The sequence below is a fragment of the Harpia harpyja genome, chromosome 12, assembly GCF_026419915.1.
Source record: "Harpia harpyja isolate bHarHar1 chromosome 12, bHarHar1 primary haplotype, whole genome shotgun sequence".
Taxonomy (NCBI): domain Eukaryota; kingdom Metazoa; phylum Chordata; class Aves; order Accipitriformes; family Accipitridae; genus Harpia; species Harpia harpyja.
The window spans coordinates 3,904,354-3,921,427 of record NC_068951.1 but is presented as its reverse complement, the minus strand read 5'-3'; the positions used below and the strand labels follow the sequence as shown (position 1 = coordinate 3,921,427).

The window sequence follows — 17,074 nt, the reverse complement described above, 5'->3', positions numbered from 1 at the left end:
GTCTCTATGGGCCCATCAGAGATTCAAAATCCAACTTTAAGTTCCCCCTACTCTTTTTTTTTTTTTTTTTTCCTTGACTGATTCAGTTCTTTTCCATCTCTCAAGGGAAGTTCTGCTGCAGCAGCAGTCTGAATATCAGCACTGATGAAATTTAAATAACAAAACAGTTCTGATCTTGTATGAACTTCAAATGCAAGCTAAGGCATAGCTAGATCTCTCTGAGGAAACAAAGAGCAGTTTGTTCTGACAATACTGGAGGTACAGGCACAAGCCCATTACTCTGGCTGTGGCCAAGCTCTTAATTCTTCCCTGCCAGCCTCAGGACTGCTCTCAAACTGTTCAGCTGCACATTCTCCAAACTAAGTACCTCACCTGCTGGGAAGGGCTTCCATGAGAATAAGTCTCTTCTACTCCCATAAGTTTCCAATTACAGACTTAGAAGCTTTTGCCTGTTTTCTTTAAGCTGGAGTCTTTTTCCCCAGTGACTCGGATACCATGGTGGAACAATCATAGGGCATATTTACTCTGAACTGCAGTAAACTTCAAACAAAAATACAATTAGCAAATACACAGCATGCTATAGCAAAACCCAGGTTGAAGATAAAATGATACCTCTTAGCTTGAATCTTCCATCTCATTAGATTTTTATTCAGAATACTAAATTCTACTAGTATTACACTTGTAGCTTTACCTTTAAGGGCACTCTCCCATCATGCCCTGTCAGCTCTATAAATCTGGCTGTGTCAGCTGCAACTTTATAGTACTCTGTCAGCCTGCCTGGCAATTTGAGTTGCTACAGCATTCATCAAGTAAGTGTTTAACTTTTTAATTCGGGGGGGGATCCCCCAAATTTAGAAGTTTCCTAAAGGTACTCAGTTAAGACAAGCTCAAGTTAATGGCAACTCAATTTAACTCTGCTGTAACAGAATAATTTAAGTGGTTTTTTTACAGTCTTATCTGAATAGCAAGGTGAAAAAAGACAAGCAGGAAAAAAAAAGTGAGATTATACATAAGTTAGCTCTATAATTAGCATAAAGACTAGTCATGAATAAGTTGTAGCATTTGGAGGTTTTTTGTTTTTCAGAGACTTTAGTTTAACAGGAAAAGTATACCTAGCAGTGAGCTGCTGTTACGTGCTTACATGTAAGTTAATACTGAAACAGTAATGAATCTTGTGTCTTTATTCAACATGCACCAAACAAATAGATTTAAAGGCATTTATTCTCTCTGATTTTTATGCATACTACAAATTGCAAATATAGTATAAAATAGATTCTCCCCTGTAAGAAAATCTGGTTCCTGTTATGACAAAAATATAATATTAAAGATTTGTTTTAAAAATACCAACTTTATAAAATACTAAGTAAAAAACTAACATCAGTGGTTGGTTTATGTATTAAGCCAAAGATCCATTAGAAGTCTACAAGAACCTAAAGGGGAAACATCTTATTCTTGTGGCTTATCTCCAGGTACAGTGAGAAATAGTTGCTGTTACAGGTGCATGAATAAGAAGCTAATTTCTCTCATCTATTGGGCAAGCATTAAAGGATCTTTAATGCCAAGTGTGACAAGTAGCTCTAATTCTCACTGTAGTCCAGAGTATAAAATTTGCTCATAATAAAATTGATAGGTTGACCTTTTGGTTTGAGTCATGTTAGAAGGATAAATACAATTTAGTACAGTCTGGAACACTACTTAAACTTTTTAAAAAAATGCTGAATTAAGAAGCTGCTGCAAAAAGTAATGCAGCGTTTTTCAAGGACTTGATTGTTTCCTACAAGAATCAGAAGAGAAGCAATGCTGGCTTTTCTGCATTCATTCTGAAAACTTAAGAAGGTCAAGTTAACATTTTCTGCACTGTTTTAAATGCTGGAACATTTCATAGAAGCATGATATCTAGAATTTGGAAACTCATTCCTTGTGCCACCTACAATTTAATCTGCAGTAAACTGAAAAACCTTAGCTTGAACAAACAAACTGTAAAACAAGTTATTTGACATGCTTTAGAAAATCTGTAGATGCATAGATGTAGCTCCATCCTTCCACTTGTTAACATGGTCTGAAATAACAGTTCTGCAGAGTGGACACGTTTTTTCTCTATTAAACCATAAAGAGATGCATTCTTCACAAAATGTGTGCTGTAATGAAAAGAATGAGAACTTAGAGCTCCTAAGCTCTTCCATTTATAAGACGGTATATTATTTGCATAGCCTGATTTCTAAAAATAATCAGAAGACATACACTCACTAATCTAACTTTATGTTATTCTGTTTACCAGTTGTTTAAAATATTCTTAAGTTTGCAAAAAATAACTCTGATTATGTGTATTACCTGACAGATAAGCAGAATAGGCTTCTGAAATTCAGCTTGGCAGATTGAACAAATATCATCCGATTCAGAACACTGTCTCTTGCTGGCTGTCACCCCATAGTGCTGTAAACCAAGATATTTTCAGCAGATATTAGTTTCTGGGAGGGGGGGAGGCCAAAACGAAACACAAAAATACCAGGACAGAAAGAAATTGGGAATAAGGGCTGCCATGTCAGGAACACTAGTCAATCCCTAATCCAACAAAATGTTGCTAACTTTTTTAATAGCTGTCTTGGGGTCTAAAGCTTATATGCTCCTACTTACCATGCTGTCTAGTTAATATCTTCCCCAATCACAGTTACTGGAAAAATCTGTAGCAGTTTTGTTTTAACAGTGACGTCCGAGCAAAACACTGTTAAATTCCAATCTGATCAAGAGAGCACTTAGAAAATGAGAAGTGCTTTATTATTCTTTTTAGTTCAGTGACACTGTGCTATACATTTTACTGCATGAATAGTAGACTCTAAACAATACCTCTTACTACAGAGAAAGAATTGTTAAGTTTCTAGATAATCTAACAGAAGTTACTTGCATGTCAGTTATTTTGGCAAGCTTCAATTCTCACTATATTTCAGCACAAAGCTCAGCCTGCATCCAACCAATATTTATTCCAGTTAAAAAGTAGGAAGCAGGACAAAAAGGGTATGTTATTTCACATATGTTTATCTGAAGAGACATGCAGAATAGATTTTTTGGGGGTTGTTTTTGTTGTTATTCAGATGACAACGTAATCACACAGTCAAGGAATTCAGACTGCAAAAGAGGAGAACAAGGATACAGGGTTTACTTTAAAAATGCAGTTGTCTATTGCTAGAACAATACAAAGTAATATAGGAATGAGGTATTTTAAAAAATAAGTATTTTCATGTAAATTGGGTTTATTGTTTTGTCATAAGAGAATTCAGTACTCACTGGTCGTGTACAAAATATCCGTAAGACCTGCCTGAAGTTTCTCAATTGTCCAAAAAAGCTCAAAAGCTGAAATGGGAAAGAAAACCTGAGTTATGCTTAGTATTTTTCTCTGTGAACTAAAAAGCTTCCAAGCTTTTGTGCAGATTCCAGCACTGGAAGTCTCACTGCTAGTTTGATGTTGGCAGGAAGATAAGTAAAGTTATAATTCAGACTGACCCTATTTTAGTTGCTTAATACGTAACCAAAGTATGAATTTAGCCTCAAGTTTTTTTCCCAGTAGGAGTCTGTTCTTTAAAAGAAAAATAGTGTTGAGGTTCTGAAATGAAGCACTCAAGTGCAAATATATCAGCATTATTATCATATATGCAATAGTCTTTAGACTTGTAATTAAGATACCATAGCATTATAAAGTATTTTTCATGTTCAAAGCCAGACTTGTACTGAGTCTGGTTACATTTGGGGCAGATGAGCTCTTTGGTGAAGTAGACAGCCAGTATGAACACTTATTTTTAACTTGTTTAGCATCACACAGGATACTCTAGCAGAGAGAAAATCTACTTTCCTGGAATATGCTGATTCTTTGAGCCATTCATTTTACCTTTATTTTTGCAAGCTCTTTTCCTCGATATCAGATAACAGTCTGATCAGTGTCTGATGTGAGGGGACCTATAGTAATAGTGTTCTTTGCTATGCAACCCCAATCCATTCCCAGAACAGGTGCAAGAAAAAGAAGATTTAGTGTCCTGAGCCAGTTTTACTATCAGTTTTGGAAGGCTGTATCAGTTAAACTGAAGCATCGACTTGCAGGTCAGTTCAAACACAGGGGAACTTTCAGAAACATGTTAGTTTATATGTCTCTAACCCTCCAGTGATAATTACTACAAAATAGTTTGAGAGGATTATAAAGCTTACGTACTTTTAGGATGAGGTAGAGAAGGCCCAGCAATATCCCAAGGGTCCATCCTAGTACACTGTCCAGCTCCCCATAGCCAATAAGATAACGGAACCAAACTGGTATGGGGACAAACATACGGTAATACTGGCAGAGTTCTTCTAACAGCATGTACCAGTAGCCCTAAGCAAGACACGCAAAGGAATTGCTCAAGATTTAAAACACAAAGGATTTTTAAAATAGAGAAAAGATGCATTGTTACTCTTTTGAGTAACCTCCTCTCATAGTATCTTGAAACAACTAAATATGAAGCATGAAAAAGAATGGAGACCAGATGATGGGTCTCACCACAACTGTACAAATAATACCACCACAATTGATGGCTGTACTGCAGAAAATCAAATTAATAGGCTAAAATAGGATGGCTTTGTCAGATGCCTACCTACTTAGCAATGCTATCAGACTTAATTTCATAAGCATTAAAAAAGAAAATAAAAGTTACATGAAAAAGGAAAATAAGAAAAATTTGGTCCACGTAGATCAGCTTGTCATTAGCAGCGTTGTGTCCTGCATTCAGGATTAAAAAGTGAGAGTAAGGCCCATTCTTTTATTAAGAAATATAAATTACAAACTTTTTTCCTGTAAACATTATTTCGTGCCTGTGTAAGAAGCCTTATCTTGTGATAATTAAGTCCTGGGGTGATGGGGTGATAAGAAAATTGGGGGGCCAGGAAAGAAGCCTAGGGTAGCTGGACTGACCAGCTAAACAGAGTTCAACGACACCCTAAAAATTACTGAATAACAATGACAAAGCACAAGTGTCCTGCGCAGAGCACTGTGTCTGTGTGCATGTATAATCATAGATATTTAGCTTAGGTCTTACTTTATTTCCTTAATTTTGTCTTTAAAACTATTTATATTAGGGAAGAAGTACTCTTTCTATAATGTACACTGGATAATGCCACAATTTGCCACTATTGACCAGATTCCTTCTTTAATTTAGCCACAGTTTAGGTCACAGTTGGTGTAATGGAATTTTCAATAACTATTTTTTGGGTGTTCTATCACTAGCTGTAGAAAAAAAATAGAGATCTTGATTATAAACTGGTATTTAGAGAAATCAGTTGTACCCGAGAAAAACTTGTTCTGGTACATTTTAAAAGATAAAACCTACTGAAACATCCTGTTCAAATGCTACCACATAATAATTACAGTTCATAATATTTTTTTTTTTTAACCAGTACTAGTATTTGCTATTTTGACATAAAATCTAATTGGGTTTGCCTGTCTCACCTCGGGAAGCAGATAAAAATAAATACCCCACCAACCAGTGTAGGCTTCTGTGAAAATTATTAAGCTTCACTGGTTTGAGGAATTAAGCTATGAATCAAATTCATTGATCTGACACAAATATTGCTTAAGTTTATTAACAGAAAGAAAATTCAGAATTATTTTAAGAGATGGAAAAAAACAGCTGTTTGCATGCGCAGACCTAAAATCTTCCCATGTCAGTTACTGTTGAGCATGCTAAAAATTTACTGTGCTTCAGCTGCTCCATTCTAACCACCTGTATACACGTTGTTACATTGCAGCAAATAAAAGGTTTCTTCACTGCCCCCCCACTTAGAGACAGAAATAAACCCATTTATCCGATGACATAATACAAGCAATTGTTTCAGATCAGACTGTAAACCTTCCTTAGCACCAAGCAGGGAAGAACATGAAATCTACAGGGTTTTCTCACCCACAATGTAGTGGTGGATTATATACAGACCTTTAATTAAAAAGACTTTTCTCTGGGTAGAATTTAATAATTAGCTAATTTTACCATAAAAGAATCTTCACAAGGAAGCAAAAAATATAACTTGTTTCCTTACCTTGGATTTAAAGGACATCATAAAAGAAGGCACCAAGAGAATAAAGCACTTGAAGCCCATGAAGAGGAATTTCAGAATAAAGTCTGTGACTCCCACAATCCAAAGTACCTCCCAGAAGTTCATAAAATCCACAGTAGGGTTTAAGAAGATTAAGCTACAAAAAGAATTATCAGAAGTTACTGGAGCACCCTATTTAGAGGAAAGCATAACCAGAGACTATCACGACAGGTTTAATTGAAAAAGGAAACCTGGTTTACACAGCAGAAAAATATTTGGTAAGAAAATGAATTCTTTATTGCAAATTGATCATTTATGATTTCTGACAACCTTTCAATTTTTGAACCTTCTACAGCCAAGACTGTACCTACGGAATGTAAGGGAAAAAAAATAAATCGGAGACACAAACTCCGTAGAGCCCCAGAATGCCATCTTCAGTATTCCAAAGGCAAGGTGGCATGGTCAAAGCCAGGAATCACAACCATTACATTCCCTGTGGTACAGTAGTGCCATTGAGTATGGGGTCTAACCTTGCAAATTCCAACATACTGTTTTTAAGGACAGCACCTGTTCAGTTTGGCCGAAGAGGAGGAATGGAGATTAAAATGAAGGAGAAACCAATGCCACAATTAAAGAAAAACAGCAGCAGCCCAGATAAAATTAAATATTAACTGGAAACATTTTGAGTAATTTATGATGTGAGTAGAGATGTTCATCTACTTACCTGTAATACAGTGACTGAGAATGAAAGGTGTAATACAAGAGGAGAGATGATCCAGTTAGGTATACTAGTAACCAAGCACATTGCAACTTGGAGCACCGTTCCTGTAAGATAATTGTAAAGACATATTACAGTCCTTATCTCAGTATCAGTGTCTTAAATATATCTCCAAAGCACAAAGTCTGCTGCACCTGAACAGACTTACTACTAGAGGATTCGATCTTAGTGATTTTAGGTCAAATAAAATAGGAGAACTCAATGGAAAGGTAAAGCAGTAATTTTAATGTTTTCAGCATAACAATTTCTATGTGTATCATGGTTTCTTCTAAAAACACAACCAAAATCCAACCCACTCTGAAAGAACAACAAGTTTTCCTTTGGCAGTGAATGGAGACAACTGAAAGTTTGAAACTGTCAACTGCTATTTGATTCCACAAATACAGTTAAGAAGTTCTCCCATAAATTCCAAAAAGCTTATATCAGTTGAAGTGATTTCAGTGTTCAAAGTCAAGAGGGGCAAGGGGGAACTCTTTTTGAATTTTGCAAACCTTACTTATCTGAGAAGCTCTACACTGTACAGAAGCATTAAGACTTGACTTCCATCTTGAAGCCTTGACACCTAATATTATTAGGTAAAAAAACAGTATCTCCATTCACATTTCTTTCAAAAATTGATGGATAAAGGTTAACTTACAGAATTTTGTTGCATAGGGTGATACTTACTCTTAGAAAAACCTGATTTACTATGCTTTTGTTTGCATACATATAAGTTGTTAGCAGCCCAATTCCAAGAGAAATGCCTATTAGGAAAAAAGGGTCAGTTATACACAAGAAAATGAAAAAAAATTACTAAAGTGGGTTAAAAAACCAGCCACTTCTAATATGTCTTTGTAATTACAATTAATAGCTCAGACTATCAAGCCATAATAATTAAGCACATTGTACATATGCCAGCAAAGGAGACAGAAGCCACTGAAATGTAGTTTGGTAAGTCTCTCTTTCTGATGAATAAAGCAAATAAAGCTAAAAATAAATTTAATTATATTTCAGGCATGGTTATTAGTATTTCTCTTTGGGAGAGGGTCTGTTCCCTCAGACCTTATTTTGTTATACTCTACCAATTATATGCTGCATGATCAATTTGACACACAGAATCAAGATATACGGCAGACTTTTGTGCAGCCACTGGAGGAGGTATCTGAGCTCTGAGAGGGAGCTGCCGCTGTGTTCCTCTGAGTCTGGAGTGGAGTCGTCAAGCCCCCCTGCTTCGCTGTGGGCATGTCCGTGTGAGCGACTTTGGGAACCCGGCCTTGAATGCCGGGAACTTGCATTTTCTCTGGCTTCTCCCACAGCAGAGTTTAGCTGTATGCGAACATCTCCGCTAAGATGGCATGAGCTCTCTCCTGACAACCTCACTGCGTGGGCGCTCTGAGAAGATGAAGAGTCATCACCACTCCCTTGGATGTTGTGGAGATGACTGCAGTTTGGTTGCATGGTGGGAGTTTTTTCTGGTCCAGATTCTTGCTATTTTGTCTCCTAGAGTGGGATATAAAAAGTCACAGGTGAAGGAAGAGAGAACTAGTTCAAGGGGAAAAAAAAAAACCCACAACAAAAAACCCAACACCAAAATACAACAGATTGTACTGAGTGATTGCCTGCATGAAGTAAAGATTCTCTCTCTGAGAGAGATTGTTTGTCTTCATTCTGAAAGCTGGAATGCTGGGTTTGCACCCTGTTCTCCATGGGGCAGTTTTCTATGTGCCGTATTAAATGACTTCCTTTCATTCACGTGTAGATTTTCTAGCCTGCAGTGAATCTGGCTGCCTTAGTAAAATCTAAAGTTGCTTCAGCGCAAATCAGAACAGCAAAAGCTGCTAAATAGGAGACCAGCACTACCTTGTACAGAAGAGATCTTAGAAGTGCTGCATAATTTCACAAAAATACAAAGAGTTGTAGGCCAAAGAAGGAGCAAACAATGATGGGAAGGAAGCAGAGTACATTTACATGCATCCATAAAATGGTAAGCATTTGTTCAGGGACAAGTCTAGTCAAAAGCCAGTGCATGCTCAAAATTGAGGGCCATTATGAGATTAACAAGATTATCCTGTCTGGGTGAGCAGAACCAGGTTAGTCCATTTTCTAAGCAGCATTTAAAAAAGCCTGGACCATATGGGCTAGGTGAAAAAATAAGTGCAGCCAACAAGCCGTAATCTAACAGTGAGACCACCCAAATGAGGTTTTATTTCTTTCTGCTGACATCTTTCTGTTGTCTTCTAGGGCAGTTTTTCACTTCTGTGTCAGTCTTTACATTTGTCAAATAGTGTTAAATATACTTCTCTGGACTGGTGTTACGTGAGGGTAATGGTTTTGGAGAATGCTTTGAAGCCAGATTTGGCACAATACTTGTTGCTATCGAATAATATTATTGAGACATCGGGAATTTTGTTATAATCCTTTTTCAGTAGTTCAAACTCTTCCAGATTCCTCTCTGAAATTATTTTTTCCAAAGCTTAGCATACATACACAGCTAGTTTCACTGGGGATACAAAAAGTTTAAAGCAAAATTGATTTTGCACTGCAGGAAGTTTTTGATATATTTGCACAAACCTAGAATTCTTTAGCCTTTAAAATGGAAATTAGATTAGATGAGTCAATTGCATGAATTTAAACAATATCCGAATAGGGGAACTTACCACCATTTAGAAATGCTGCTGCTACTACTGTATTTTTGTTGGCCAAAGATTACATCATACTTTAATCCAGCCAAGATTCATGTTCTGTAATTTTATGCACATGAATAAAGCCAATAAACTGGAGATAGTATTGACACGTGTGAACAGTATCGCTCAGTGTGTCTGCAGGATCAGGCCACGAATGCCATTTTTTAAAAGGGGGGGAATAAAAAAAAATAAAAATCTCATTAGCACTCTTCACTTAGTGGTTTAGGGCCTGCTTCTGCAGAAACTGACAGCTCGGTGTTCAAAAAAAAGCGAGCGATCCCATTGTTTGAGTAGTGCAGCTTCCCCTGGCGCTCTGCCGAAAAAACTTTTAAATAACTAAGTTATTAAACGGGATTTCAAAGCGTAAGAAATCCGCACGCAGGCTTCCAGAATTCCCCCTCCCCCCCCAATTAGATAAAAGACGGTATTTGATAAAGCCTCCCCTCGAGCATTCCCCACCTCTTCCCGCCCGCGGCCTCCCACCGCGCCTGAGGAGACGCTCCCCCCCCCGCCCGCCGCTGCTCGCTCCCGCCGGCCACTGGGCCGCGGCGGCCTCACCCGCGGCCCCTCTCAGGGCCGCGCCGCCGCTGGAACTCGCCGCCCGCCCCCTCGGAGGCGGCGGGAGGCCGGGTGCCGCCGAGGGCAGCGCAGGGGCGGCCCCGCCGGCCTACCACAGAAGCCCCGGTGCAGGGCGGGGGGGTGACCCTGCGAGGCGCGTCCCCGCTTCTTCCCCCCCCCCCCCCCCCACCCGCCCGGGGCTCTGAGGGGGATCGGCCGCCGGGAACCCCTTTCCCACCCTCCCCTGCACTAAGCCAAGGCGAGGCGCCAACCCGCGGCCCGGCGGCGGTACCTCATCAGGCGGCCGGCGCCTCCCGGCCGGCGCCGCTGCCCAGGCCGCGGCCGCCGGCCGCCTCCATCGCCGCCGTCGAGGCCGAGTGGGTGGGAGAGGGCGCGGCGGGGGGGGAGGAAGAGGAGGAGCCGTGAGGGGAGGAGGAGGAGGAGGAAGGCCCCGAGCTGGGGCGTTGCTCTGGCAACGGGTGGCCGCGACTCAGCCGAGGCCTTCGCCCCGTCAGGGGACGGGGAGGCGGCCGCGGGGGGTGGGGGAGGTCGCCTCAGCCTGAGGGCTGGGGACAGGCCGCGGTCCGGGCCCGCCAAACGGGGCGGGTGGGGGTGGGGGGGCAGTGGTTCCTGTTGCTTTTTATTTAAAGTCTCAATTAAAATTAATCTGGAAGGTAATAATAACGAAGGAAATCAAGAAATGTATATAAATATATATATACTGCGGTATCGTTACTTCTCGGTGGCGATTAGCGCTCACCGCAGGGAAGTCCTGCTGTTTGGAAATTGGCTTTGCCTCCTAGGAAACCTGAGGAAAATGCTGCCCTAGTTAACGCTGCTGTAGCTCTTAGGAGAAGCTTGAAATTAAATAGATACAGGGTTTTCTTTCAAAATATGCTCTTGAATAAATTAGTTTGCATCCAGAAATGGCATCTGTTTTCCTTGGCTCTGATATTTTTCTAAAAGTGTTTAGGTATGCAGCTCACACGGAAACCGGTGCCTAATATCTGAGAGGTTTTGAAAATGGGTCCTGTGTCGTTTTGAGTTAAAACAGAAATACTGTTTTAATTCAAAATTTTAAATACAGAAATGCTGTGGGGTCAGAAACCCTGGGAGAGGGAAAGGATGGGCACTTAGACATCAGATCTCATGTGGTGAAAAACTTAAGTGTTTAGAAGAGCTAAGTGGCCTGTTTAGTAACACGAACCATCTAACAATAGACTTTCTCTTTTGTACTTGAGGAAGAAGCTGGAAACAGTGGATACATCTCTGTTGCTGTTAGAGGTAGGTTTTAAGGAGGCATCTGCAGCAGTTTGATCTACTTTTATGATGTTTTTGGAATCTGTATCTAGAATTTCTTGACTGGAAATTTCAGGCCTCATATCCTCTGCATTTCACTTGGGCCGTGGCTGATGTATTGGAAGAAACCTGGGCTAGTTACTACAGATACGCTTAAGTATTAAACAAACCCACAAGCCTTCTGTTCCTGTAGGCCTTCTGAACTCAGAAGACCTTCTAATTTGTATAGTACTTCTGCCTAATTATCACAATGCTGCTCAGTAGCCGCACCAATGCAGATTTCAGATGCTTGGCTGGAAGCACTCTAAGAATTATACGGCTATATCTCCATCCTTCCAAGGATAACGCAGAACTGTTGTGTGTGACTTATGCTGTGCCATATTGTTCATTCTCTTACTCTTTGCTCAGTTAGTCATTCGCATAGTGTTTGGATTATGAAGGACAATGTGACAAATCTTAATTTGATTCTCAAATCAGGAAAAGCAATTATAAATCTTTTATTTTTAAATAGTATTTTATGGTTGGAAATTATGCATGCCTTCTGTACATTGCTTGGGAGTGTATAAATACAAAAGCCTCGTTCAGCTGTTTCTTTTTTGTAATTAAAAAATGCATTAAAGTACAAATGTAGTGTTAAATCAAAATTGTTCTCAAACTGTTTCTCATTGTTACATGCACTGGAAATATGAAATTAATTGATGGCAGCTTATTAATCAATAATGTTTGCTCATGCAGGTCACTTGCTGATTTATCTCCAATTCGCAGCTCATTAGAAGGTATGTAACTCTTCAGTGATGTTGTTATTTAACAGGTATGTTTTCATGGTGCTATTAAGGACCTCTGGATTTAGTAACTCCTGACACAAGAAAGATTTCAGAGATTATTAACATAAAATTGGAATTCTTTTCCCATGGGTATTGCACACATTGGGTCATGTAATACCTAGTAATAAATTTACCAATCTGTATTTTGGACTCTCCTCCTAGGATGCCCATAAATTTCATGCAGACAGTTGAATCAGTGTCCAGGCATGTTTTCAGGTGTATATATACACTCAGATAAGTCCCAGACTTTCTCATCCTCCTAGGTGTAGGTGGTACCTCCTTAATTGATGCTATCAGCAGATTTCATCAGCGTATATCTGCTTTTCCTGTGATTGTTAAATGCATGAGACAACATTAGAACAAACACCAATCCTCGTGGAACTCTGCCGGTGATGCCCTGGCAGCATAATACTTACCTTTTCAACAGTTAGTCTGTACTAAAGTTGCTGAGAGCTAGTTCTATACATAGAAATATTAGAAGAAAATACTTTGTATCCTAGTCCTAATTCCTGAAGGAGCTTTGCAGAAGTCTTCCTGCATAGAGCAGATTAATAGCTGTAATATCGCTATTTTTCATGAGAAGGCATGGAAGGAACTAGTCCTTTAAAATTAGATGTACAGCATACATCTTTAGTGAAATTTAAAGAAACTGATCTCAGATACATGGAAAGGAATTGTAGTTAATGATATGATAAAAAAATGTTTTCTTGCAAGAGTCTGTAAAATAGCAGAATGTCCTGAATATTCAAAGGCTTTATTGGTTGTCTTCATTCTACACAAAATGTTACTTGAGTATGGAAGACTTTTGCAAAATTAAGAGGGCTTAATTTAAATTGTTTGAAGGATTTGAAAGTCTTGCCAAGAGGCTCAAATGACCTTTAAAATTTGAATGCTTCCTGAGCTTTGAATGCTCAATCTTTTTAAAACTAGCTCCTGCAATTATACAACCTTCAGTTTGAATTTTGAGCACAAGAAAACAGCTCCTGTGCTCCCATATTTAAGGCACTGAAGAATAGAGACCAGTTTTGAAAGTGATGGCAGAGGAGCCTGAATTTCACTTTTGAAGTCTGACCATGTAAGTTTTGTCAGGCAGACTCTCAAAGAATTTGAACCAGATATTTTTATAATGCAATGACATCACCTTGTTCCATGAGGTTTCCAGAAATCTTACTAGCTCTCTGTGTACAGCAGTGTGCTCATTTCTGTTGAGTCCTTCTAAACTGAGAGTAGTTCCACTGAAATGGTGTCACATAATTGTTTTAAAACTGGTGAATTAGATCCCGAAGTCTTGGGTTTCGTATATAGATAGAGCCTTGAATGAAATTTAGATAGCAGAGCCGGAAAGGACAGTTGTAATTTTTGCTCACTGCACAGGAGGGTGCTCAGCCTCTGTCTTTATCCGCAAGAAAGAGCGATTCCCATGGTCATTAGAATGAAGTGGAGAAGCTGTTTTCTGAACTGGTCTTTTCTTGTAGTGACATTGAAGGATCTGTTAAATACAGTTACTCAAAAAATATTCAGCTGCTAAAGAATTTTAGAAGGTGTTAATTGCTGTTGTAAGACCATTACAAAGGTATTTAGGTCAGAAGATGTACTGTAATGATCATCCACTGTGAAAGACCTTGGTATTCTTTAATGGGTGTGCTTAAAGGTGCCAGAATTTTCAATAGAACCTTTGAAGTTTCTCAAAATTAATTTTTTTTCCAATCTAATGTGTTAATCTGAATGTGTGAATCCTTGTGTCAATCGTTCTATTGAATAATGACTTCTCATGTATGTAAAAACCTACCCTGAGTGGATTTACTAGGAACGGGTAGATAGCTTTGTTAATTTATATTCAATCTGTAGTACCTGCTTATAGCTACATCCTTAATTATTCTTTATTTTCCTTGGTAAATAGTAATACATTTTAGGTTCAAAAACCAAGTGAACGTTCTAACATAACTCATAAAATGGAAATATTTAGAAGTTATATTGGTTTATTAATTTAGGTTAGTTTTTGTTTTATAGTGGGAAAGGGTTTTATTGGAGGGCGGGGAGCTTCTGTGGCACGTTGTCACTAGGAGTGAACACTGTGTTTACTGAAGTTGGTTCTGCTGGTACCTCAGGCTGAGGTACTGCTTTCTATAAGTACTTCTGTAACTGCTCTGTCCGTGTGCTGATTAGGGTAGCAGCCTTTAACTCACAGAAGAAAAAACGTCTACTTTTTGCAATTATTTGTAATAATTCTTTGTAATTATTAAGATTGTTTGCCGTAAAATTTGGTGAGATAAAGAATCTTCTGGCATTAGTTACCACTACATGTGTAAGAAAAATTTTGGTTTATGAGTGGCTGAAAATTGACCAACTTTCTGTTTACCTTTTTAGAGATCAGTTAAATAGAGGTCTTGGATGTTGTTATCTGGTCAGATTTTAGTAAGTGAGTTAACACGTTCTGTCTGAAAACAATTTGTTAAACCTCTGTCTTGTACAAGGTCAAAATATTCTGGCCCTCTGAACGCATATCCATTTTAGTTGCTAAGGAAAAGCAATTGTTTTTAAAAAGCATTACCATTGTAGGCATGTTTCCAGATATTTCCTTTCAGAACTTTCAGAATAAATACAAACACAGAAATATAGCAGGCAAAATCTTGTTTGTCGTGCTGAACAGGATTTGTCCCATTAACGTCAGCACATAAATATTTGCTTCACTTCAGTCAATATTTACTTCACTGGTCAATAAAACTTGTTTTGCACTTCACCAAGTTAATATTTACTTACTGTTTTTAGTTTGGTGGCAATATATAAAATTCTCTGTTTCTAACCATATGGAGGGCTTTTTTACTACTTTTCTAACAAAAAAAATTTCATATTAACAGATGTGTGTTAGTTTATTAGGAAGTCTTATCCACAAGTAAGACTATGTTCATCATGTAATAAGATTATCTGGATTATGCCTATAACATTTTACAAGTACATGTAACATGTTACAAGAAATGATAATTAAAAAAAAAAGAGGAGTAAGATGACTAAATATATTACTGAATTTAAAAATAATTGTATAAGACTGTAAAATAGGAATTTCACATCAGTTGTTTTTTGTACTTGTTTTGTGCCAGTCAAGTTCTCTGGTAAAGGAAAATGTGCCATTATTCATTAAATGATGATTTGGTATTTTGTTTTTTAACGTTCCTTGCATAAGATAAAATAATTAGACTGAAGGAGAACCTCAGAAACAACATGTAGATTTTTGGCTCATAGAAATGTTACTGGGAGTTAAATTTGGATAAATCACCAGCATGTCTTAAGGAAATGCTTGTCAGCTAGATCTAGTGCATAATTTCTTGCATATCCCGGCTTCCCATGAAAAGAATGGAATCCTACTGTGGGTTCTGGTTTTTGTGGTGTGGGTTTTTGGGGGTTTTGTTTTGTTTGGTTTTTTGGTTTTGTTTTGTTTTTTTTTTTTAGTGTTGGCATTTCAAAAATTTGTACTTCACAGTCAAATATGTTAAAAGAAGAAAAAGAAATGGGGGGAGGGGAAAGGAAAAGACTTTAAAGTCATCTGTGGTAGTTTGCTTTTGCATGATGCTATTACTTGCATCTTTGCTTATCTTCAGATTTTTAATTTATCTTGAGAAGTGTTTTTGAAGATTCCCATCTGATAGTAGGTGAGCACTGCCTGGATCTTTACTTCAGAAATCTTGGACTATGTCCAGATGCTCAGCTAGAGTCCTCACTCACCAGTTTAGAGGTGTAATAGAAGTGAGCACTGCGTCTATTTGAAAGCTCAAGAACACACTGTTTTGCTCCCTGCCATAAATATTCTCCAATATTTTGAAGAAATTGCAGTCATCTTTTCTGCACTAGCTCTTGTTGACCATCACTAAATGAAAGTTTCTTCTGTGCTTCCTTCGTTTCCTTCCCCACGCATCCCAACTTTCTGGGGTCTCTTACTAGAAAGTGCAAGGTCTTCCTTGTTAAAACATTGGTATTCCACTCATGTTTAGATTAATACATGTTAATATTTTTTCTTACTAATATGCTGTACAAGCAATACGTTGCTGTTAAAATTGACTAATAGCCTAAATAGAATCGATTTGGTTTAACTAAAACTCAAAGCTATTTATTGCGAGTATATTACAAACCAGTAGAGATGACTGCTGTAATACAAAATGTAACACTAAAAGATTTTTTCCGACCCTGGGAAGCCAACATATTCTGCTAGTTTTGATTTATAATAATGGGAGGCTCAAGCATTAATAACTGTAACAAATGGCATTAGGAGAAACTTCCCAGCTCTCTGAGGACAAGATACTCGTCTTCTATGTGTTGATGGGAGAAGCTACTGCTAGATTAGAATTAAAGCGGGCATAGCCTGCTGAATAGGATTTTTGTGGGCCAGACCTACTTACAATGAAGTTGTTTGGCATTAGCGTACTTGAGGAGGCTGCCTGAAAAATGAATGCTGAGTGAATGTGCTTAACCTAGTCTTAAAAATGAATAAACAAACAAATAAAAAAGTTGACAGGCTTTTAATTAAAGTAAGTAATCCATTCAGAAAAGGAGTATATCTTAGTGAAGATATTGGACACAGATTTTGAAATGTAAATATAGCGTGTGGGGGGGAATTGTTATACAACTTTATGTATTGTATTCATTCATGACAAATATATCTCTAATACAATTTTCTAGCCATCTCTAACTACTTTCTGTTACAAAGCAATCACCGTAGAATCTCGTATGTCCACCAGAGTTTATAGAAGTGGCAGAAACTATGCCCATCGTGATTTTCAAGGAGGTTTATGAATCTAGAGGTAAAGCTATATAACTTTTCATTAATTTTATCAGAATCATAGCTAAAATTGAATATGCAAAGAACAAGTAAAAGATTTTCAGATATGTCGGCAGCAGTTTCCCCAAGAACT

At 38.2% G+C, this 17,074-nt stretch overlaps 1 protein-coding gene and 2 long non-coding RNA genes across 9 annotated transcripts in view; 2 read left to right on the top strand and 1 right to left on the bottom strand.

The window, feature by feature from the left end:
* Positions 1-1,203: 1,203 nt before the first annotated feature.
* Positions 1,204-10,448, bottom strand: RNFT1 (ring finger protein, transmembrane 1). 2 transcript variants are annotated; one of them, XM_052804909.1, is made up of 9 exons: positions 10,340-10,448; positions 7,888-8,305; positions 7,493-7,569; positions 6,773-6,873; positions 6,052-6,205; positions 4,199-4,357; positions 3,283-3,348; positions 2,332-2,433; positions 1,204-2,138 (listed from the first exon to the last, which is right to left on the bottom strand). In XM_052804909.1, exons 2-9 carry the CDS (start codon positions 8,261-8,263, stop codon positions 2,004-2,006), a joined length of 1,170 nt encoding a protein of 389 aa, XP_052660869.1. In that variant the 5' UTR covers positions 8,264-8,305; positions 10,340-10,448; the 3' UTR covers positions 1,204-2,003. The 2 variants fall into 2 exon arrangements, with proteins under 2 accessions (XP_052660869.1, XP_052660871.1); XM_052804911.1 differs by having other exon boundaries at positions 7,942-8,305.
* LOC128149566 (uncharacterized) lies at positions 6,201-9,596 on the top strand. Its single transcript, XR_008237682.1, has 2 exons — positions 6,201-6,326; positions 6,608-9,596. It is a non-coding gene; the product is annotated as an uncharacterized LOC128149566 (long non-coding RNA).
* Positions 10,310-17,074, top strand: part of LOC128149565 (uncharacterized) — a 31,668-nt gene continuing 24,903 nt past the window's right edge. For 3 of the 6 annotated variants that reach the window (XR_008237676.1, XR_008237677.1, XR_008237679.1), the window contains exons 1-3: positions 10,310-10,424; positions 11,293-11,331; positions 12,082-12,122. This is a non-coding gene — a long non-coding RNA (uncharacterized LOC128149565). Of the gene's footprint in view, positions 10,425-10,676; positions 11,021-11,288; positions 11,332-12,081; positions 12,123-17,074 lie in introns of those variants that run through there. The other 3 variants (XR_008237678.1, XR_008237681.1, XR_008237680.1) reach the window with 3 other exon arrangements.

Coding starts and splice junctions, on each gene's coding strand:
- RNFT1 (XM_052804909.1), bottom strand. CDS start 8,263: ATGCAACCAAACTGCAGTCATCTCCACAACATCCAAGGGAGTGGTGAT. Junction 4,358..6,051: donor TGATGTCCTTTAAATCCAAG/GTAAGGAAACAA, acceptor TGTCTTGCTTAG/GGCTACTGGTACATGCTGTT. Junction 2,139..2,331: donor CTATTCTGCTTATCTGTCAG/GTAATACACATA, acceptor TTTTCATTACAG/CACACATTTTGTGAAGAATG.